Here is a 23107-nt window from a genome sequence, read left to right on the forward strand (position 1 = left end):
TGAATACATATACTTTACTAAACACCTAATTTGAGTTAACTAAGGTAAAAAATATTAAAAGAGGCCTCGCCGGTGTACCAGTGGGTTGAGCACAGCACTGTGAAGCTGTCCACAGCCTCTGCAGCTCTGGTTCGATTCCCGGCCGGCTGGCCAGGGAGATAACCACATGGTGCAGCAGACCTCTCCTGTCTCACCTGCTGCTCCCCTCAGCAGTGCTTTCTGTCTGCCTGTTCTGCTCCCTACTCTGTTTCTGGTAAATCCTCTCACCCTCCCGTGCCTCTGGCCTGTACCCCAGCCATTGTATAAATAAAAAATAAATCTTTAAAAAAAAAATTGAAAGATGGAGGACCATTTTATTTTGTTCCTGATGTGTATTTAGGTGTATTGGTATATTAAATAATTCAGCATTTAATGTAATTGAATTAGATCAATCCCTTCTGTATACTGGATGTCATCTCTGTGTTCTCTGTTCTGTGCCATTGATCTACTTGTATTGTCTTTTACAAATATAGTTAATTATATTTTTAAGTATCTGATGAGTTAAAGTCATGGTCTTTTTATTGACTGTTCTTTATGGTAGTAGTTATTTTTAGCATAAACTTTAAAATCAATCATTTTTTACAATTAGAAAAAGCTGAAGTTCTCATTAAACTTTATTGAACTTACATATTCAGGACAAACATTTTTAAAAAGTGGTCACTTTTTTAAAAAGTCATACCATCCAGGTTAAAATATAATGTGATAATTTTTTTTTGCAATTTTTCTGTCAAGAGTCAGTCTCTAAGAGAGTCTATTTTCTTTCTTTCCAAAAGATGATATGGATACACCAAATCTGTTCTCCCTAAGAGTAGCACAAATGTCTCTGTAGTGTTTTGAGCACTGAGAGGAGAGGTATTTATCAGACAGCTTGTGCTCTTGTCTGTGTCCTCATTTCTGTTCTAGTCCATGTAAAATTACTCTTACACAAAACTTAACAGGGGCTCTGAAGTAATCACATAAATCCATGAAATGACCTAATGTATCAAATGGGGTGTTCTTGTTTGTGGATGCTTCGCTTGCAGGATGAGGAGAGGCTGAACTCTGTCTCCTTATTCCACTTGTTCGTGAAGGGACAGTTTGGGCATATGGCATTCTTTGAAGTAATCCTGACTGAAGGAATGGGGTGGCTGGAGTCCTTAGGACCAGATCCAAGGAAGAAAACTGCTTTTATTTCCTCAGGTCACAATGATAGGTAACATGATTGGCATGATTGGTATATGGAAGAGGTTTTAGTGTTTTCCTTACTTCGAGCAAATACCAATCATAATTGACTTAAGAGAATTGTGCTTCTTTTTAGTTCGTTACTTTCTCTACTGTTGTTTGAACTGGAAAATTTATAGGTTTTTAAATCAAAAGCAACAAACAACGACAAAACGGAGACACACTTTGAGGGGGCCAGGGAAAGGAGGAATTGGGGTCAAAATAAGGGGGCTGCAATTGTATGGGGAATATAAAAATAAAATTAAAAAAAAGTGACAGGTTTTTAAACTCTTTAGATACCATAATTTGACTTAAAAGAAAGTTCCACAAATTTCCTTTATTTTTAGCATCATATGCCAACAGACTGGCAGAGATCTATTTCTTTGTATATTATATCTCTGGTGTTTATTTTGTAACTGGAAATTACTTTTTGATTACCTTCCTTCAGTTCTCCTCCCCCCACCCATCTGCCCCTGGAAACCACAAGTCTGATTTCTTTCTTTTTCTGAGTTTTTAAATTTTTTTATTGCATATGTGAGATCATATAATATCTGTTTTACTCTGACTTATTTAACTTAGTATAATGCTTTCAAAGTCCATTTGTGTTGTTGTAAATAGTAGGATTTCCTCATTTTTTATGACTGAGTATGTTTTTATTATATATATAGTAGAACATGTATATAAACACAAATTCTATTACATATATACTATACATGCAATGGAATATGGAGTGGATATATCATATAAATGATCTTGGGACTTCTTATCCACTCCTCCACTGCTGGACACTTACGTTTTTCCTTGTCTTGGCTATTGTAATTTTTCCCCTGAATTTTGCTATATGTCTAGTAAGCTTTTCAGAATTCTCTTATATTATTTCGACTTGTGCATTTCTTTAAAAAAAAATTGAATGGATTAAATGGCAATGTTTAACTGTATCTGATAGGGAGATAGAATCTTCCATATCTCTGTGGTTGGAATTCTGGTGTGTGGTTTTCTCCTTGTGAAGACTAATTCCCCAAGGCTTTCCTTGTATGGGATTACTTTTGTATTGAATTTTGTATGTTTTATTGTCGAGATTTCCCTATTTTTAAAAAGATGTATAGCAGCAACTTAGAGAGTTGCACTACTCTAATTTCCACCAGGTGGTGTGGTTTTATGTGATGTTAGAGGTTGGTAACCCCAGGTCTGCAGGTTCAGAGACCTGGTCCTGCAGCTGCTGAGTTGAGAGGTTGGGTTGGCACCTGGCTGGGGCCAGCAGCTGGTGCAGATGTATTGCAGTGGGCCCTGATTCATGTTGGTGGCACTATCAACATCCTTCCTCTCTGTGGTTCTTTCTTTTCTTTTCTTTTCTTTTCTTTTTAAAAGATTTATTTATTCATGCATACAAGAACCAGGGTGCAGGCCAGATGTCCGGGAGGGTGAGAGGATTCACCAGAGACAGAGTGGGGAGCAGAACAGGCAGACTGATGAAATACACTGCTGAGGGAAGCAGCGAGCAAGACAGGAAAGGTCTGCTGTGCCATGTGGGTCTCTCCCCTGCAGGCCGGGATTGAACCTGCACTGCAGAGGCTGCGGACAGCTTCACAGCGCTGTGCTCAACCACCTGCACCACCAGGGAGGCCCTTTCTCTGTGATTCTTGACCTGAGTGTCTGTAGTCTTCTCACTGTCGGTGTGTTTCATGAAGTCACTACTAGGCCCAAGGGGTAGAGAAGGTGGTTCACAGTCTCGCACACTGTCCTTGTTCTTTTCACTGGGTCCATTGTCTGCTGGGAGTGCCTCAGCTCCTTCCCATGTTTTCCCTCAGTCTAGGGTCAGTGCATCCACAATTCTCAGTTTTCCCCTTTCTGGGACCACTGATGAGTGTCGGCAGTTTGCATAGCCACCTCCCCACCCCAGACCACAGCCTCCAGGTGTTTCTCTACAGCCACTTCTGGTTTAATGAAGAATAGATCTCCTCATTGTCCCTTTTGGGGTAGTCTCTACTGGTCTCTGATCGACCCCAAATTGTGGGACCCTTTGGGTGTAGTGCAGTTCTGTTTAACATTCTAGTTATGCTCCCAAGAGCAAAGCAAGGAATCTCCCCTGATACCATCTTGGTCCAGACTCCTTGTGTAGTTTTAAATATGCTTTCTGTCCCTTTCTGTATTCCTAGAATTCCTGTAATGTGTATATTAATTTTTCCATTGTGTCCCATAATTTCTATAGCTTTTTTCACTTTTTCATCCTTCTTTTGTTCTTTGAACCAGGGAATTTCAAATGTCCTGTCTTCCAGGGTTGTTGATTCTTTGTTCTGCTTTGTCAAGCCTGTTTTTTGAAATTCTCTACTGAATTCTTCAGTTATTATGTTTCTCAACTATAATATTTGTTTATTTTTAATAGTTGTTACATATATTTTGAATGTCTCGTTTCATTTATGCATTGTTTTCCTAATTTCGTTACTGTGTTTTAATGTTCACTAGACCTCCTAAGAGGATTATCTGGTATTCTTTCTCTGACAATTCATAGATATTTATTTCTTTAGGAACAGTTATTAGAACTTTATTGGTATTACATTAAATGATTGGTGTTACATTAAATGATTTTTTCATGAACCTTGGTTCCTTGCATTGGTATCTGTACATTTTTATAATCAGGTTCTACTTCCAGGCTTAAAGGTTTGCTTTGGCAGAGGCAGTTTTTCACAAGTTAGTTCAGTCTGGATTTCTGGGTATGTCTTCTGGTCTGCCTTAGTTAGGCAAGGCCTGCTGTTATAATCTGTTTTTCATAAGATTTCATAAGGCCTGCTGTTATAATCTGTTTTTCATAAGGTTTAAGCATTGAAGACTGGAATAGGGGTGTGCACCATTTATCATGAACACTTGGCAGGACTGCTGGCTTGGTTTCCTGCTTTAGGAAAGGCTCCATGTTTTCCCTGGATTCTCTGCTTAGGCTAATTAGATGGTCAGGACTGAGCACCTTATTCAGCAGCAGATGGAGCTACAAAATAGCTACCATTTTTTGGTATCAGTAGACCTTATCTCAGGGCCTATATAACTTTTTGTTTAGCAGCCCAATCAGGCTTAAATGTACACAGAATTCCTTGTTGAGATGAGGCAACCAGTTTTGCTCTGTGGGTAAGGGAAGCCAGGGGTTATGTTCTCTGTTCTAGCGCCACTGTATGTAGCACGGTCAAATGGGCTAAGTAGTTTCTGTTACCTTGTTCCCTAGTGAGACAGGCTGAAGACTGTGTTCAGTGATTGGATTCCTTGTCTACACTTAGTAGGAAAGGTAACTCTAAAACTGGTAAATTGCTTTGCTGTTTTAACTCAAGCCAACCTGCTGCCCAAGTTCCTTGGCCAGACAAGACCACCAACTTAGCTCTAAAAACTCCCAGCTCTGCCTGTCCTTCTCTTAGCTTGAGTGCCACTGGGCTGCACACTTTCAGGTATTTTTGCCAGACTTTTTGCTCAGATGGGACTAGAAAGACACTCTCTATAAATGGTGGGGCTGTGAGTTAGCCCCCTTTTTTGGACAGCAGGGAGAAATGTATCTTTGGGCTACTGACTATGCTTACAGGTTTGGCGGAGCCTTCAGTCTTCACTGAATTAATTCTACTGTCTGTGCATAGCATGAGAAGCCTCCACTCCCTGTATGACTTTGCTTTGGGTGATGAATTCTGTCCACCTACCTTTTGGCTGAAGTGCTAAGTTACCTGACTTTGGTGATGTCACCTCAATTTCTTTGTCTCAAGTATCTTTCTTTTGAAAGATCTATCAATGAATTTTTAATCCAATAAGAAGGATCATGATTTTGAAAATTGCTAGTGTTTCTAGATGCCACTATAGCTGACATCTCTTAGATATATGATAAATATCTGCTAATATATGAATAGCTAAAGCAATGTCATGGCAAAGTCAGAAATGTGAATTAACATTTCTGCTAGAAATTAAGTTGCTCAATTATATCAAGTCTTTGTTAGTAAGGTTTTTTTCTAAGAACAAGGAAGGGTTGGCTTACAAATGAATCAATAAATAGAAGTAAAATATAATTGAAATTTCAAATCAGGAAATGCAAAACTGTATAGCAAAGTTGCGGTGCTGAAGTCAAAACTTTCTTGGACCTTTTTGGACAGCATGGGCAAAGGTGTCTCTAGGCTACCGAACAGGCTTACAGGTTTGGAAGAAACTTCAGTCTTCTAGTCTTTCTGACGTTAACACTAGAAATCAGACTAATAAAGGAAAAGCACTCCAAAATTACCAAAAAAACCCTAAAGCTATTCAGGGCTATTTATCCCCCAGGGATATATTTTAAACATACTACTACTTATTAATTCACAGCAGTGAGGGAAAGATTATTTAACATTGTTTATTTTAAACTCAAAATATCTGTACTAATTTCCTAAGCTGCTTTCTGTTAGCATAAATCACAGGTATTTAACTCAGTGAGTTACTTTCATGTGAATCCACCAATTTAGCCACTACCAAGATAATGAAATAGAACATTACCAGTAGCCTAGAAGACCATTTTTTTTTTTTAATATTTATTTATTTATTTATACAAGCACTGGGTACAGTCAGAAGCGCGGGAGTGTGAGAGAATTCACCAGAGCAGGGAACAGAACAGGCAGACTGATGAAATACACTGCTGAGGGGAGCAATGGGCGGCAGGAGAGGTCCGCGCACCATGTGGGACCCTTGCTGGCAGCTGGGGATCGAACTGGCACTACAGAGGCTGCGGGCAGCTTCACATCCCAGCGCTCAACTGCTGTGCCACTAGGGGAGGCCCTAGAAGACCCTTTTTAATAAGTATTTATTAAGTGAAGGAAATGTATGGTTTCTGAAGAGTAGTCAGTATCTGTTTTCTACTCATGTCTAATATTCTGCATTTACAGGAAGAAGACAGAATTATGCTTACCCATAACTGACACAAAGATGGGAGATAAATAATACAATGGATTATAGACAAGTCTCTAATTTCTCATGAAATGAAACTAAAGTGATATAATAAATGTAAACATTTGGAACTCTAGTTCATAAGAATATGACAATTTAGGAATTTTAGTTATTTTAAAGGACATTATGAGCCAAAAATATGAATATAATCTCAGTATGTTTTTATATTGTTGCTTGGTATCAAAGGTGACTTGATCTCAATCGATGTGTTATTTTCAGTTGTGGGCATTTTATATGAAGAAGAATATTGTGATGGAGAATGTCGACAATGGAATGACTAAGATGATAGGAATTCCTTTGTACATAAAGGCAAGCTTAAACGGAAGTGAATGGTATCTGGAACATGGTGATACAACTAGTGATCTTTTGCTTCAAAAGGAACTGTGGAATGACAGAACTTTCTGGAAACATTTAAAGACTAACAGTATTAAGGAGGAGTTGTAGTTATTCTTTACAATTCCAGAAGAGAATTGTAAATTGTTGATATTTTTCTTTTCTTTTCTTTTTTTTTTAAGATTTATTTATTTATGCATACAGGAACTGGGATACAGGCCAGAGGGGTGTGTGTGTGTTGGGGGGGGGGGTGAGAGGATTCACCAGAGACAGAGTGGAGAACAGAACAGGCAGATTGACTGAAATACACTGCTGAGGGGAGCAGCAGGTAAGTCAGGAGAGGTCTACTGCACCATGTGGGGATCTCCCTGGCTGGGGATCAAACTCGTGCTGCAGTGACTGTGGATAGCTTCATAGTTGGCGTCTTAACCCCTTGTGCCACCAGGGAGACCCTTGTTTGACATTTTTAAAGCAGGATATTTCAGCTTAATAAACTTACAATGATGCACAGTCCAGTAGTGAAAAAATGGACTCTGGAAGCTCCTTTGTCACCTGAATCTGAATGTTGTAATTGAGAAAATGATGGCATATTACTTACCTCATCATACCCTTCAAAAATAATGATGCAGGCTCAACTCATCGTTTAGTTCATATTAATAAACACAAATCAAATAGATACCTTTAATAGCAAGTGTTCTACTCAATTGCTTATGTTTTATAGCTCTATTATATATTTCATTTATTTAGGGAAACGTCCTTTCTGTCCTACCAGCCAATAACTTCAATAGAATCCAAAATGTCTTCCTTCATTTCTTGCCTTCCAACGTGTCCACCAAGTGCAGCATCTACCATTCCCTAACCCTACTCTGAGAAGTCCAGCAAAGACTAATTTCCAAATATAATAGATACCTATCTTCATTTCACATTGCCTTATCAATAATAAATTGTCAAACTCTTTCCTTCCTCTTGGCTATATCATTCTCTCCTTGTTTACTCTCATTTTTATGTGAACACTATCCTTTGTGAATTCATCTTCATCCTTCACCCATTAGTGTTTATTAGGGTCGTCTCTATGCAGCCTTCTGGGTGACCTATCTAGCTGAGAGCTGATGACTTTCAAATTTGAATCCATAGTTCACCTATGAGTTTAACTCCAGTGTATAAATCTCCTTGCAAAATCTCTACTTAAATCTCCTTGCAAAATCTCTACATAGATGTTTTAGAGTCATGTCAAACTTGCTTCCAAATCCAAACTTTAGTCTGCATTATCAGTTTTAATAAACAGTATTAATTATCACCCAATTAAATTAGCACCGAATTACTTTCCATCAACCGTTTCATCTGATGGTTTCCAAGTGCTTTCAGTTTCATTAGTGCTTCTTGAAGAAATTTCCTCACATTTACTACTACTTCCTTTGTTCAGCTCACATTTTCTTTCCCGAACCAATACAATAGTCTTCTATCAGAATCCCATGAAATGTTTGCATTTTACCAGTGTAGTTCTTATAAGTTCAAACTGTATGGTATAACATTAAACTCTATATTTAACAGAAGGTGACATCAGTAATAACATTTATTAGACCTAGTAATGCATTCATAGTCTTCATTTATTTTTATTTGCAAACCTTTAAGAAAGATAGAGCTGGAATTATCTATCTCCTTTTAGATAGATGAAGAGAATGAAGTTCAGGGAGGCTCAGTGACTTGCCCTCAGATACAGAGATAAGTGATGAGTATAAATTTGAGCCCAGGCCTCTTCTCTCCAGTTCCCTTAATGTACCCCACTATGGTATGGGCTGGTACAGTGTGAGATATACTTTACCACCTTTAAAGTTTTCTTATCCTGCTTTTTGCCAGTGTCTATATGTTAAAAATTGCTTATAAATATATTAAAAATCGGGGGCCTCCCTGGTGGCACAAGGGGTTAAGCACTGCACTATGAAGCAGTCCACAGCCTCTGTAGCATTAGTTCGATCCCTGGCCAGCCAGGGAGAAATTCACATGGTGAGGCAGACTTCTCCTGTCTCACCCTCTGCTCCCCTCAGCAGTGTATTTCGGTCCATCTGCCTGTTCTGTTCCCCACTCTGTCTCTGGTGAGTCCTCTCACCCCCTGTATCTCTGGCCTGTACCCCAGTTCTTGTATGCATAAATAAATTCTAAAAAAATATATTAAAAATCTGCATAACATCCCATTATATTGTTAAAGGGCAAACTGAGGCATATTAAAAGAATTAAAGCGTTTATTTGAGCAATATCAATTTTAATCAGGCAATATCAAATCAGAATTACTTAGGAGCACTCCCACTGAAAGGTGCCAGGGAGGAAGATTTTTTTTTTTTGCATGGAGAGAGTGGGGAGCAGAACATGTGGACCTACTGAAATACACTGCTGAGGGGAGCAGTGGGCGTGGAGAGGTCTGCTGCCCATATGTGGGTTAGCTCCCTGGCTAGGGATCAAACTCAGGCCACAGGGCCCTGAGACTTAACCCCTAGGCCACCAGGGAGGCCCTTTGGGAGGAAGATTATACAAATAAATTGTGGACACAAAGAAAGGAAACTATATGATGGACTATAACTTAAAGCCTAGATGGCTGTTACTGTCATTAGCTTTTCAGTTCATAACCTTGAGGCATATACAAGCTTAGAGTTTGGTTTGCTTACTTAGATCCATTTGCATTAGCGATACCTCAGTCTAATGACCTCTTTGCATAATTAATTTAATAATGTAAATGTAGTAATGTCTCCTTTATCAGTTCCCTACGATTGAACATATATTTTCAGGTACCATGATACTGATATCAGGTGCATAAAACTTTATTGAAATATTTTCTTAGAATTAAGAATACATAATCAAAGGACATTAACATTTTTAAGACTCTTGATCTGTATTGCTACATTTCTTATGAGTGTGTCCATTTCTTTGCTTATTGAAGAATTGAATATTCAAATTTAAAACAATATTTTTCAAGCCCTTTGTTGCCTAAGATTTCTACCAGGATATATTTTTTTCTCTTAACATTCAAAAAAATTTTCCCAGTTATTCCAAGAACATTATGACTTTATGGCATATTTTAAAGAGATGGTGAGAAGATTCACTTTAGAAAGTTTTGACACTAGAATTCTAATTTTCTCACTCTTGGCCATTTTCTATGTAGTTTCTGACTGAAACATCATATTGTACAATATCTAAGGATATGAAGGAGAAAGCTCTCCCATTGATCATCTCATCATTAGTCTCAGGCAGAATTTTCATCCATGTTAGATTTGTCATCTAGTTCTATAATGAGCAAATCATTATTGTCCCTGAGGGGCTTTGCCATGACATTTACTGCCTGGGACCTCTTTCTCTCAATTCACTTCTTTCTCTTCTCAGATGTACATTGGGAGTGCATTTCAATGTTTCTCTTTAATACTTGGCATTTCTTACCATCTGTAGCCTACTTTTTTTCCCTCCATGACTATTTTCACAACCAGTCTATTGTATTTTGTTACTTCTTTATTGTCTTTTGTCTTCTCAGAGTGGGTGATCACTGAGGACAAGTTGTTTTTTTAAGATTTATTTTTATTTATGCATACAAGAACTCAGGTGTAGGTCAGAGGCGAGGGGGTGGGGGGGCGGTGAGAGGATTCACCAGAGGCAGAATGGGGAGCAGAACAAGCAGATCTACTGAAATACACTGCTGAGGGGAGCACACTTGTGTTGCAGTGGCTGCCGACACCTTGATAGTGCTGAGACTTTACCCCTTGCACCACCAGGGAGGCCCCAGGAAATTTTTGTTTTGATTTTTTTCATTTCCCCTGTGTCTTCAAAGTCTGGACTGGTTCCTGGCACACAGCAGATTCTCAGTTATTGCTGATGAATGAGCAGAGATACACCTCACTTGTCACTGCCTACTTTTGGGGAATGCTTATACCACTTCTCTTAATCAGAGAGAAAGCTTCAGACATCTCATATATAAGTAGTTTTTTCAGATTCTGTTTTAAATGTCTGAAATATTTACAAGGCAATAGAAATGTAGTGTGCTAGCAGTAACTGGACATGTTAGAACAAAGTATTTTAATGTGGTAAATAACGTTCTTATTACACTTGCTCTTGGGTTGACCACTGCTAATAAATTCCTGGTATTTTTCCACTTCCATCCAACTAGCTCTGGATAGAAGAGAAAAGCCACTGATGTGTTCTTATTCTTCACAGCCAAGTTCTAATAGTGTTTCTGAAAATATATAGAAATAATCCAATTAAACATTTGTTCCATTTCCCCCGTCCCAGAGGCCTCTGATGCACATTTCTGGAGATTTCTTCCCTACCTACTTTATTAGCTCCAAAAATTGAAGCTGGGTGTCTAATCAGAAAGGCAATTATCAGTTCTCTGTGCTTCCAAGTTGGTGTTTTATGTTTTTCTGAGTCCAGATGAGCTGCAAACATTTTGCTCATTATCTGGTAAGCACCAACCACTACAGACAGAAACTGGGCTGCTTTTTCCAGCTGTTCTCCCTAATGTTGCAGAAACCTTCCTCTTCAGTTCATTAAATTTAACTTCAGGCAATTGCTAAAATGCAGGATAATTCTTTTTTGTTGTATCTTGGCACTTCCAGAGTTCAGTCTCACATTAGCATCAACGAGGCTCCCAGGGATTTTAAAGTTTATTTTTTTTTTTTATAAGTTATTTTGGAATAACTTAGGGACTGGGGCAGAACAAAGATCCATTTGAAATGACAAATATTTAGCATTATTTTTCCTTTTATACTGAAGGGACCTCAATTATAATTGCTTTTTAAGGTGACTTTTACAAATGCTTCATGAGAAGGATATAGTTTTGTGTTTCATACTGCCTCAGAACTTTTGATTCTCAATTTTCAATCATTTGCTAGTAAGAATAAATTTCTTAAAGATCCCTTTTCATGCATCTTAAGAAATATGTTGAGACTGTGTGCTGATTTCTAAATTTTACAAGTGCCCAGTTGTGAAAAATTTCAGACAGAAATAATTGGATCTTATAGAAAGGGTATTATATGGAATTCTGTGTTATGTACATACCATAATTTAAAATTTTCATTATTTAACATTCATTTGTTGCTTTCACAGCTTTACATCAACAGATATGATAAAGTGATTATCCTTATAACATATCACTGTCTATATGCTTTCTACCTATTACTAATTTTCCCTACTAGTAAACCTTTTTCTCCCCCCTTTTCTTTACAAAGATTATATATTATCAAACTTTATTTTCTGCATCCACTTGGTCATTGTTTTAAATGACATTTCTTTAGCTGTGAATGTTCATGAGAATCTTTTTTCTCAATTTCCAAAGTCTCATCTTTCATTCTCTATTCTTCTGGGCCTTTTATTATATGCTTCCAGAAGGTAAAATGGAATGTTTAATTAAGGTTTTGGCCCTTTCTTATTTTCTTTTTTAAACAAATGTTGTCGATGTTCAGGACTTGATCATTGTCAGTGGTAGTAGGTACTGCTCTTACACTTATTTACCAATGGACGGTGCCTAGAAATGGCCCTGTAGCCTAAGCATGATAATGTAATACTTTATTGCTACATCTGCTTTAATTAAGAGTCATAATTACATGAAAATGTTTCTGGCTAGGAATTGTTGACTTTTTAAAATGCCAATATGATGACCATTCTAAGGAATTGTATCAAAGGCTTCTTTATTTTTTTATGATTGCACTTGTCATAATTTTTTCACAACATGCATTTATGTCATGATAACTACCAGTCAGTTTCAGCCTATCAGTTTTTAATTTTTTTTTCAGTTTTTATTTTTTTTATAGGAGACACTTAAAATTGATTACCCCCTATGGACATCAGCATTTACATTCAAAAATCTTGTAATTTTTAAAGGATCTTTTATACAAATAATCGGATCAAAATCCAGTCCACTATGCCTCCTCTTACAGCCAGGATACATACTACTTAATTTATTTTTTATGAATTACTTTTCTCATAGATAGCATGGTAGTGCCATCAGAAGAAAAGACTTGTCACCCTTTGGCAAAGATGATAAAAAGTGGTAAACTAAAAAGCCACCTAACAAATAATATAAATGAGTGAACCTTTCATAAAGATAAATTATGAAAGGGTACAGTTATACATCAGCTGTCAGAGTAGCAGCTGCGGAGTCACTGGGGATATGGTTTGACAGGGTTTTCACTATAATCATTGTTTATGAAGGCGTGGGACACAGGCTTGCACCTCCCCTTATGATGTTTACTTTCTCCTCCATATTACTTTCTAAACTTACCAGCTGACAATGATTTTGAAATTCCAGGAATAAAGGACATTATTTTCTACAAGGAATAGATTTTATTTTATTTTTGAAGATTTTATTTTGCAAGAACTGGGGTATAGGTCAGAGGCGCAGGAGGGTGAGAGAATTCACCAAAGACAGAGCGGGGAGCAGAACAGGCAGATGCACTGAAGACACCATTGAGGGGAGCAGCAGGGAAGGAAGAGAGGTCTGCTGTGCCAAGTGGGAATCTCCCTGGCCAGCCGGGAATAGAACACATGCTGCAGAGGCTGTGGACAGCTTCACAGCGAGGCGCTCAACCCGCTGTGCCACTGGGGAGGCCCCAAGGAATAGATTTTAAATGGTGTGTTAATATATATACATGGTCTTCTTCTATTGTCCTAAAGTGAGTTATGAGAAGTGTTAAGCACTTTGAATTGAAATTTTATGGTTATGTTTTATTTCTGTTTTAAACCAAATAGTATATCATTTGATTATTTATTCAAGATGAATTACTATAATTTAGAACTGAGTAAGAATAGTCAGGCTGCTTTTTTATGCTGCAACAAGGGCTTTATAGACATTTGCAATTGCCTTCTGTAATCAGCCTCCCTTCTTCATTTTCCAGAATTTCCATCTCCTTCATATACTCTCACTGGAATTTGCCACACAATGAAATTAAAATTGGGAGAAAACCATGACCAATTTTCTCTTATAGACCCCATTCTCACTATAGATTCCAAATCTTATAGCCCACATCTTATTTGAATATCCTTTATGATGCCAGTCTCAGATAATATAGTTTATTTCTTCAACTTCTTTGTTATCACAGCATTGTGCCTTTTGAGGATTTTAGGTAAACGCACTTCTGCCGAGTGAAGTGAATACAAAGTATATTCATGAAGGTAGAGTACTGGTGTCTTTAAGCTTAGATGGATTTGTGGATTACTACCCTCTTTGTAATTGATCTAATGTTTAACCTAAACTTTGTCCATGAGCTTTGCAGTTCACTGATTCTCTTCTTTGCTTATCCAATAAGAATTTATTAATTTTACTATGTGTTGAGCTTCATTTAAGGCAAGGTACAAAGCAGATAATGACTCAGCCACTTCCATATAATGAGAGGAGAAAAAAGCCAAACAAGAGCAAAAAGATAAATTCCAGGTGCCGTCAAGAAAGCTAAAGAGGGCCTCCCCCGTGGCGCAGCGGTTGAGCGCTGGGTGGCGAAGAAGCTGCCTGCAGCCTCTGCAGCGCCGGTTCGATCCCCGGCTGCTCCCTGGCCACTGGAGGAGGGTCCCACGTGGTGCGCAGACCTCTCCTGCCGCCCGCTGCTCCCCTCAGCAGTGTACTTCCATCCTTCTGCCTGCTCTGCTCCCCACTCTGGCTCTGGTGGATTCTCTCACCCTCCCGTGCTTCTGACTGTGCCCAGTGCTTGTATAAACAAATATTAAAAAAAAAAAAAGAAAGCTAAAGAAAGGGCCTCCCCAGTGGTGCAGCGGTTGAGTGCTGGGCTGCGAAGCTGCCTGCAGCCTCTGCAGCACCGGTTTGATCCCCGGCCACCGGCGAGGGTCCCACATGGTGCGCAGACCTCTCCTGTCACACCCGCTGCTTCTCTCAGCAGTGTATTTCGTCAGTCTGCCTGTTCTGTTCCCTGTTCTGGCTCTGGTGAATTCTCTCACCCTCCCGTGCTTCTGACTGTACCCAGTGCTTGTATAAATAAATAAATAAATCTTTAAAAAAAAAAAAGAAAGCTAAATAAGGGCAGGGGAGTAGTGTGGCAGGCTTCTGACAGGAGATGGCATTTGAACAGAGAACAATGTCAAGTGAAATAGCCAGGACTACGTTGAAGGGAAGAGTGTTCCACTGAGAAGTACAGTAAGGGGAGCATGCTCAGGAAACAGAGTGGTTTTGATGGAAGATTGGATTCTGTTCCATCACCTCATCTGACATTGCTCTCAAGGGGTTAGCATGAGAGGGGGATTAGCATGACCAAGAAAAAGTAGAATGCTGGGGGTAGCAGGTAGGAGGGCCACTGTAAGAGACCATGCCTGGGATAAACAAGTAGATTGTAGGGAGATAGAATCCAGAAAGCTTTTTTTTTCCTAATTAAAAAGTTAAAGTTTAGTTGTTGGTCTAAAATTAACGATTTTGGCATCACTAGTATTATTTTAGCATTCACATGTAATAACAGAATCCAAATAGCAAACATGTATTTGTTTTTTTTTTTTTTTTTTTTTTTTATAGAGGCATGTTTTTATTTATTTTGTTTTGTTCGTTTGTTTGTTTTGTTTATACATGCACTGGGTACAGTCAGAAGCACGGGAGGGTGGGAGAATTCACCAGAGCCAGAGCGGGGAGCAGAGCAGGCAGAAGGACCGAAGTACACTGCTGAGGGGAGCAGCGGGCGGCAGGAGAGGTCTGCGCGCCGCAAACATGTATTTGAAAAGATGAAAAGCTACTCAAATTTTCTCATCAAGGAAATGTAGATTATGGGTGCCTTGGTGGTGGATGTGACGTGGTATCCTGTATCTGAAAAGACGTGATCCTATACCGCCTTTGTTTACATACAAAATTGTAAACCAGTATTACCTCATTTATTAAAAAACAAATGCAATGAGAGGGCAGATGCCTTGTTTTAGCCTGGATTGGGAGTTCTTAACTCAAATTGTGACCAAAACGCTATGAGATTTGCCTTACTATTGCCAAGGGGAGAACAAAGGACATTTTACCATGTTTGACAGAATTTAAAAAAATGAAGCTGTTTTCCAATTGTTTTTACTGAATTGAGCTTATTTCTCTGTCTCCCCCTTTTCTCTATCTAGTTTCCTGTCATTTCCCTGGCCCCACCCCCACCATCATGTTTATAAGATAATATGATCAAAGGGAAAAATATGGCAGAAGACATGCCAGATTATTGACGTAAGTTACCTTGGCAGAGAAATACTGTGGAGGAAAGGTAAAAGGGGGAGGAGAAGTCATCTGGAAAAAGGACTGCAGCTTGAGAACGCACGATTGCATTTTGATATTTTTGTATGTATCTAACATCTTTTGAGAGTAATTGACACTGAGAATTGTTCATTTGAGATGTGCATTTTTCTTTGGAATATGTTCAGTGTTTAATGACAGAAAGCACCCGGGACGCGGAAAAAGCAAACATAGAATGTAGACCAGTCATGTTCATATGTTTGCAACAGATAAAATTGGGTGATACTTAAATGTTTTTCATGTAGATTCAGTTGTAATGAACAATACAGAAAATGAGACTGCAAATCACTGTTGTTTTTTTTTTTTTACCATCAAACATTTGAGGCTAGCTGCACATTTTGAATGCTCCATATATGAAACACTGGAAGGGTTCCCTGTTATATTTTAGCAGACAGCTATTTAGGAAAATGTTTTAACTCAAGCTATCCTGGCATAACTTACCTAATTTGTGCATTCCTTCCTGAATGTGTTAATATGGGAATCATCATTTAAGGAATCTTAATTTGTTGATGTGTGAGTTCCTGTCTTGTTTTAGGTGTGGTCTATTATTGTTAGAATTGGGAGAGGGGACAGAAAGAGATTTGCCTTTTGACTGAGGGTGTGCAGAGCTGAATGCTATTCCAAAGTGTGTTCCTCTTCTCTTAGGTGTGCTCTTTGAATTGACTGGAAGCCAGGAGGTACTTTTTTTCCATGATGAAGAATCTGGTAGCCTCAGCAAACTTTTAAAGTAAATGTTTGTATTTTTAGAACTTTCTAAATTAGAGTTATTTAAAAAAGATCCAGGGAGGGCAATATAGTAGTGAAAAGATCTGGATATTTGCTGAGAAAAATTTAACCCACACTGAGCAGAAAATGATGCAAATTAAATCAGATACACACGAATAGAATGAAAATGATTTTCGTGTTTGTCAGCAACATAGTTATTTACAAATAACCCATATGAAAATGTAAAAAAAGGTTATTACATTTTCACATGCCATCTATATTAGCTGAATAAAGCTTAGTGACATTATCTGTAGTTAATTGTACATAGACATTTTATGCGTTAAAAAAGAAATGTACATAATTTAAAATAAATTACATTACACAATTTACAAAGTAATATTAACAAAAACTTATTAGGCAGCTGCCTTCTTATTTAAACAAAATAAATATTCAGGTAATTAAATTAACAAAAACACATTTAGGGGATTATAATTTATAGAAAGACAGATTGCAAATTTAATCAATTTACATTTTACAATGACAGATACTGATCTCTTCAAATTTCTTTGCTAGACATAAGCAGGAACAAGTATCAGAAAGGGAATCTAATACTTTTAAAAATAAACAGATTCCTGAAAAAGAGTTGGGAGAAGTGCATTGATAGTTCAAAGTAGGCGATCTAGAAACCACTGCTTAAAAAACAACTTCAAAACGCAACAATAAGACGGACACCCAGCTGTATTCTAACTGACCGGAGATTTTTGAAATCTGAAAACAATGACTCACACAAACTAAAATTTCACAAACTGAAAAACTTCCTATACTGACCATTCCAAGATCTGGCTTAGTAGAAGCATGAAAAAAAAAAAGTAGTAAAACTACAAAATTAACTTCATTTAGCATTTGTTTTACCTATTTAATGTAGATATAACCATTTTCAGTGTCCCTACTAGATATAGAATTACCAAATCACACTGCAAAACATCCTTTTTATAAAAAGTAACTCCTTGCTAGGTCCATCCTCCACATTCAGGTGTCATGGCAGAGGATAGGACCAGGTGGGACAGAAAGATGTTTCAGTTCTTACGTCTAAACTAGAATCAGAAGATCATTCTCTGACAAGGTTCCTCATAGATTTGTTCATGGACCGCTCTCCTTTCAGTACCCTCATTTTTTGGAGGGAGACAGAGCAAGAAATGGGTTAAAATTCACTTTTCCAAATAGTGAGATCTCAGATCATCTGCAAAGAATGATTTTTGCAAATCTATTCAGACCTCAAATTAGCCTAAGCACAAAACTCCTTTGTTTACAGTATTGCAAGGTACAGGTCTCCCTCCCAGTCTTTTAGGGTGGGGCATGGACTAAGAGGCAGGATAGAGATGGGAGGAGTAGGTGTGTACTGACTGGGCAGTACTCATATGAGCATAGGAATTGCCTTTTTAGAGAATAGGTATTATTTTTGGTAGAGGCAGTCTTCCATATGTTTTCTTACCTTTTTATTCATGTCTTTGACTAGTACATTCTGTTCAAATCAAATGTTTACACTCTAAGTGACACTTTGACTTCAATACGAAAGAAATACAGGTTTCACCTCTTTTTCTTTAAAATTTGAGCATGTTTAGCAGAAAGTTCTGAGGGAAACAGACAAGATCAGTTGTTGATAGGAGAGTAGAGTAGACAGAGATCAGGAAGCAAAAATTATCAAGAGGCAATTTAGAGGAGGTGAAAAAGTTTGTGAAAGGTGTTGCTGGCTTCCTGTAAGAAACTAAATAAATGACAATGTCCAGGAACTTAAGAGAATTTTGATTAAGTCACAATGACCACTGCCACTGAAGGTGGAGGACGGATGCAATAGAAGGCTATCAGCAGGGCCTGAGGCATTTCTGTTATATAAGGAAAAATATGAACCACATTAAAAAACAAATCTATAGTAAAGGAAAGGATATTTAAGTGATATTTTTACTTATTAAACAAGTTTTCCTTCTTTTGAATGTCTTAGTTACATTTGTAAACTTAAACCATTATTATTTTTTTTACAGTGCCTGGCAGAGTATTTTATGTGATAATTTAACAAATGTCTGTTAGTAATTTGTGCTTTGTTATAAATAAGAACATGCTTTTATGCACTCCTTCTCAACTAGCTTTAGTTATACATACTGGCCTCGAAAAGGCTTTGAAATAAGGATTATGGTCATATCCTAGAGTAGGTATCAATGAATAATCAAATCAACACTTTTCAGGAGGTTAGGTATGTCACATCTATGTGGTTTATAGTGAAACAGTGTTGGTAACATAGTATAACACATTGTTGGTATTTTTTTTTCTTTTTTGAAAATCAGACCTTAAGCAGTTTTTAGTTTTTGTGGACTGACAGACTATTTCAGTAAGGCAAAAGTGTCAACAGACTAGTTGACTATATTCCCTGCCTCAATTCTTAGTATGAATAGGAGGAATAAAGTTTTGATGAAATTCCAGTAAAGTTTTCAACTTATTATTGACTCATGCCAGCAACGAGAATAAGGCCATTATTATGTTATAACATGAATACAGTATCCTTCATTTGTAGGTTATAGGACTCCAGCAAGCTACAGTCCCTTCCTTCCAACTAACAAGAGGCCATTCAATGCTTATCCTAACAATGAATTTGCAATATTTTCCCTCATGTCAGCTCACATTAAACTGTGTCTCCTCCAGATATACAGTGTTATATGTGTAATCAATTTTCAAATGAAATTGTGTAATTTCAAAACATAGTTTCTACCTATTCATTAATTTAATTCTGACAAATATAGGTAGAGTGATACTGATCCACATTCTAAATTAATGCCATTTTTACAGTATCATAGGTCTAGCCTTAGTAGTAACAATAGTTTATTCTGTTCAATAATTTTGAACATGAATTTCATAAGGCTGTTGATTTCTTCAAGTAGCTACAGTAGATTATTTCTCATTTTGGCAAATGGAGTTTATTTTGTTCAAAAAGATCAACTTGAGGATTATGTAGAAGACCCCTGAGTGTGTATATTGACAACCAATATTTTTGGGTCAATATTATTTTTATCTTTCTCATCAATGACAGATGAAATGGAATTTGTTTTTATGCTTTCCCTTGTTTAAATCCTTTGGTTTAAAGTGAAATTCTCATCTTTTTTGACCACCTGTTTACTTTGAAATGATTTATATTGTCTACTACAATGAACACTGAGGAATTAGTACCACGTTTAATTCTTTGTGAAATATGTAGAAATCTGTTTGGGGGAGGACTATGACATCCTAATGTCTTTTGTTATCTTTGCAAATACTATAATGAACAGCAGGGGGAGTCCAAACTCTAGTATGAAGTTAAATTGCCTTACAGTTCAATCCACTTTTATAGTTATGCTTAAGATAGCGTTACACTGTTTGTAAAAGACCTGGCGACCTAGTGTCCTCCCTTCTCTCAAAGGTTGTTGCAGTACGTATTGCCTGAAAAATGGTATTGCTTTTTAATGCACCATTTGAATTTTCTTTTCATATGAAAGAAGTCTGCCAAGTTAGATTTCTTTTTCACTTTGACATTTCCAGGGTTACTTTTGTGAAAAATATAGTTACTTCCAGTACAGCGACAAAATTAGTGACTGCTTTTTCACCTTTGAAATTAAACACTGATCACAGTCTAAGGGTAAATGAATGAAAATCAGAGCTGACAATGAGTTATCAATGAAAAAAACTTCCAGACCAGGGGTCAGAAAACTATAACCAGCTGTCAGCAAATGTGGCTTGCTGTTTTGTTAAAAACGATGATTTATTAGAAAATAGCCATGTTCCTTCTTTGTGTATTGTTTAGGGCTGCATTCTAACAATGTTAGAATAGAGAAGGTACAACCTAGTCCTGGCTGAAAATATTTACTATCTGCTGGCCCTCTTCAGAAAAAGCTTGCCATCCTTCGTCTAGATACTTAAATGAAGTCCTGTACAAAATACTTATTCTTCCCTTTTTAAAATTTGAGTTTTTGAAATCATACATTAAAAAGACTGTTTCAAACTTTATGAGAAAGACAAACTATGAATTTTGAAATATATTCAATCTGAAACTAGGAAAAATCAGGATGAAAAATCAACACACAATTTTGATTTCTCTTAGTTACAAAAATTATCGGTACATTTTCTCCATCTGTTCAAAATTAAAAAAAACAACCAGCTCCTTTTTTTCTTTTCTTTTCTTTTTTTAACAAAGATAACAAATATAAAAATCTCATCATAAACAGCCTTCAAAGTACAATTAAAAACCAACTAGAGGAATCCATCTTTTGGAGGGTTAATGAGTTCGTTACTTAAAACACTTCAATTACCGCCATGTTGTCAATTTCACAATGGCTGCAGCGATGAGGAAAAGTGTATACAGCAGATAGAATAGATAATTCCATCCTGTTGCCATCCAAACTGAACTTTACTCTCTTCAGGATACAAGAACGTGTAAATGTCTCCATGACACTGCTAGCACAGATGTCTTCATCCCATATGAAAAGAGGCAGTTTATGGCAATACTGGTTAAGTGCCTATCATGCTGCACTAATATAGTGCAAAAATGTGCCTTCCATTTAGCAAAAAAGAGGCAGGCAACCAGTTTGAAAATTAGGGAAAGTAGAAACATATTGTATTAACACAAGGAAATTATTAGTTTTCCAGACAATAACCACTATAAAATACTGAACTTGAGCACTCTTCTAAGATACTAGTACATGTCCAGCATTCATACTTTGGAGAGAGTCAAAAATTAAGTCTTAAAAAAGTCTGTGCCTCTGAAATGCAGGTCAATAGAAGCTACCACCCACCACTAAGTTGCTGTATTAATTCAATGGGTTTTCTGCTCAGCTGAGAGTTTCTATGACTCACCATTAAAATTGCTTATTAACCAGTACATAATCTGACATAATAATGTGTATCATTCAATTGAGTATACATGTTGTTATGTTTGACTATATTATCGTAGAGACCTTGGTATAAACTCCACATGCTAAATGTTATTATGGGTTAACACTGCAGACAGAGGCTTGCATCAGGCATCCTAACCAGACAATTTCACCACCATTTTTGGGGGATGAAAGTGAATTGTCAGTTGGATAGACTTCAGAAAAGATCATACAACTCCGGAATGCATCATGTATTCAACTAAATTTCCTAGAATTCTCAGCACTGATGATCTCTATATAAGTGGTATGTGTCAATATCTCCAACAGCACTGTGACTGTTGCTCTTCTTTTTATAACACTCTTTTAAAAAGTTGCAATGCATTTTAATCCACGCCGTTTGAAAACCTTTGTGGTCTTTTGACATCTACTGCAAAGTCAAAAAGCTGAAATTGGGTGTTGTCGGGATAAGTACTATTTTACATGTCTGCATCTCCATCATAGGCTAAGGTTAAAGGTTTCAGTCGGTTGTTTTGCCTTCTTTGGGGTTTCTTTGGCTTTTTGCTGTAAACAAATAGTTAAAATTGGGAGGAAAAATTAATCACAATTGTAAATTTCTTTGATTAAAATGAAAGTTTGAAACATACTGATCTAATCTGTATGATTGCCTAAATTCCACCTTCAAATTTGATTTTCTATTATCTTTGAATTTCTTAGCTTTATGCTCTCAATAAACCTGAAACAGAACACTTCAAATATTTTATTACCCTGTAAAAGATAAAATATCCAAATGGAATTTCTCTAGCACTAACAATGGAAATAACATTACAGTATATAATCATTTATATTTGGCCAGTAACCTTTATAAATAATCTATAATTTATAAATAAGATATGTTTAAAAAGAGAATTAATAAGATGAGGTGTTACCCTAATGTCTTCTAGTAACTCAATATACAAATCTACACTCCGCCATAAGCACATGAAGCTATATTCTGTTGCATAACCAAGGAGAACATACATGAGCAGGTGATATGGGGCAACTCTGGTTCCTTTTCAGAAATGAACTGGTTTAGCTGTGCTAGTTTTCAGATTAAAGATTAAAGCCATATTTATGTAGAAGTTCAGAGAAACAGTAGTGTGGCATGATGATTTGAGACATTAGTTTGCTATTCCTGTGTTATGGTCAAAAGTGTTCCCTGTGAAATTGAGAGACTATATATCCACTTAGATTTTAAAATATTTAAACACTCACCATGCTAGATAAATCATGGAGACAACAAAGATGAGTAACACAAATGCCCCAGCTGCTACACCGTAAACCCAGGTCTTTAGTCTCCCATCTAAGAAGAATGGATATTAGTCATTAATTTATATTAGTCTACTATATATATTACACTCTTTAACTATGACCAATGACCAGTCACATGTGACCAAGTTCTTTCAAAACACAAAATGAATTATTGCTTAGGCCCAGTTAATGATTAATGCAAAGCTGCTATTATGTTAGATGCTGCTTCATTAAAGATAAATGATCAATGAGAATTGAATTAAAAAGTAATAAAGCTTTCAATTGGTGTTCAGATTCCAAGTTAGTATGTCTAAATTTTTGCTTCTGCTTATCTGAATTTTAATTCAAATCCACTATATGTGTGTTGCTACATAACCATTTTCTTTTCATTCTATGTGAAAATGACAATTATAGGAAGAAATAATTCAAGCAAGTTCTACAACCTAGAGTTGATGAAGACAGATATTTGCACATGAACTTTGTCATT

At 36.9% G+C, this 23107-nt stretch overlaps 1 protein-coding gene and 1 long non-coding RNA gene across 2 annotated transcripts in view; one reads left to right on the plus strand and one right to left on the minus strand.

Moving 5' to 3' along the window:
* Nucleotides 1-23107, plus strand: part of LOC129145318 (uncharacterized) — a 162077-nt gene that overhangs the window by 122712 nt on the left and 16258 nt on the right. The window lies entirely within an intron of this gene.
* THSD7A (thrombospondin type 1 domain containing 7A) overlaps nucleotides 16862-23107 on the minus strand; it is a 420185-nt gene continuing 413939 nt past the window's right edge. Inside the window, exons 27-28 of the mRNA XM_054692399.1 lie at nucleotides 22585-22672; nucleotides 16862-21894 (exon numbers count right to left, since the gene is read on the minus strand). Coding sequence (XP_054548374.1) covers nucleotides 21810-21894; nucleotides 22585-22672 — 173 coding nt within the window. The 3' untranslated portion in view covers nucleotides 16862-21809. The remainder of the gene's footprint in view (nucleotides 21895-22584; nucleotides 22673-23107) is intronic.

The sequence above is a fragment of the Talpa occidentalis genome, unplaced genomic scaffold (genome assembly GCF_014898055.3).
Source record: "Talpa occidentalis isolate TD23 unplaced genomic scaffold, MPIMG_talOcc4v2.1, whole genome shotgun sequence".
NCBI lineage: Eukaryota > Metazoa > Chordata > Mammalia > Eulipotyphla > Talpidae > Talpa > Talpa occidentalis.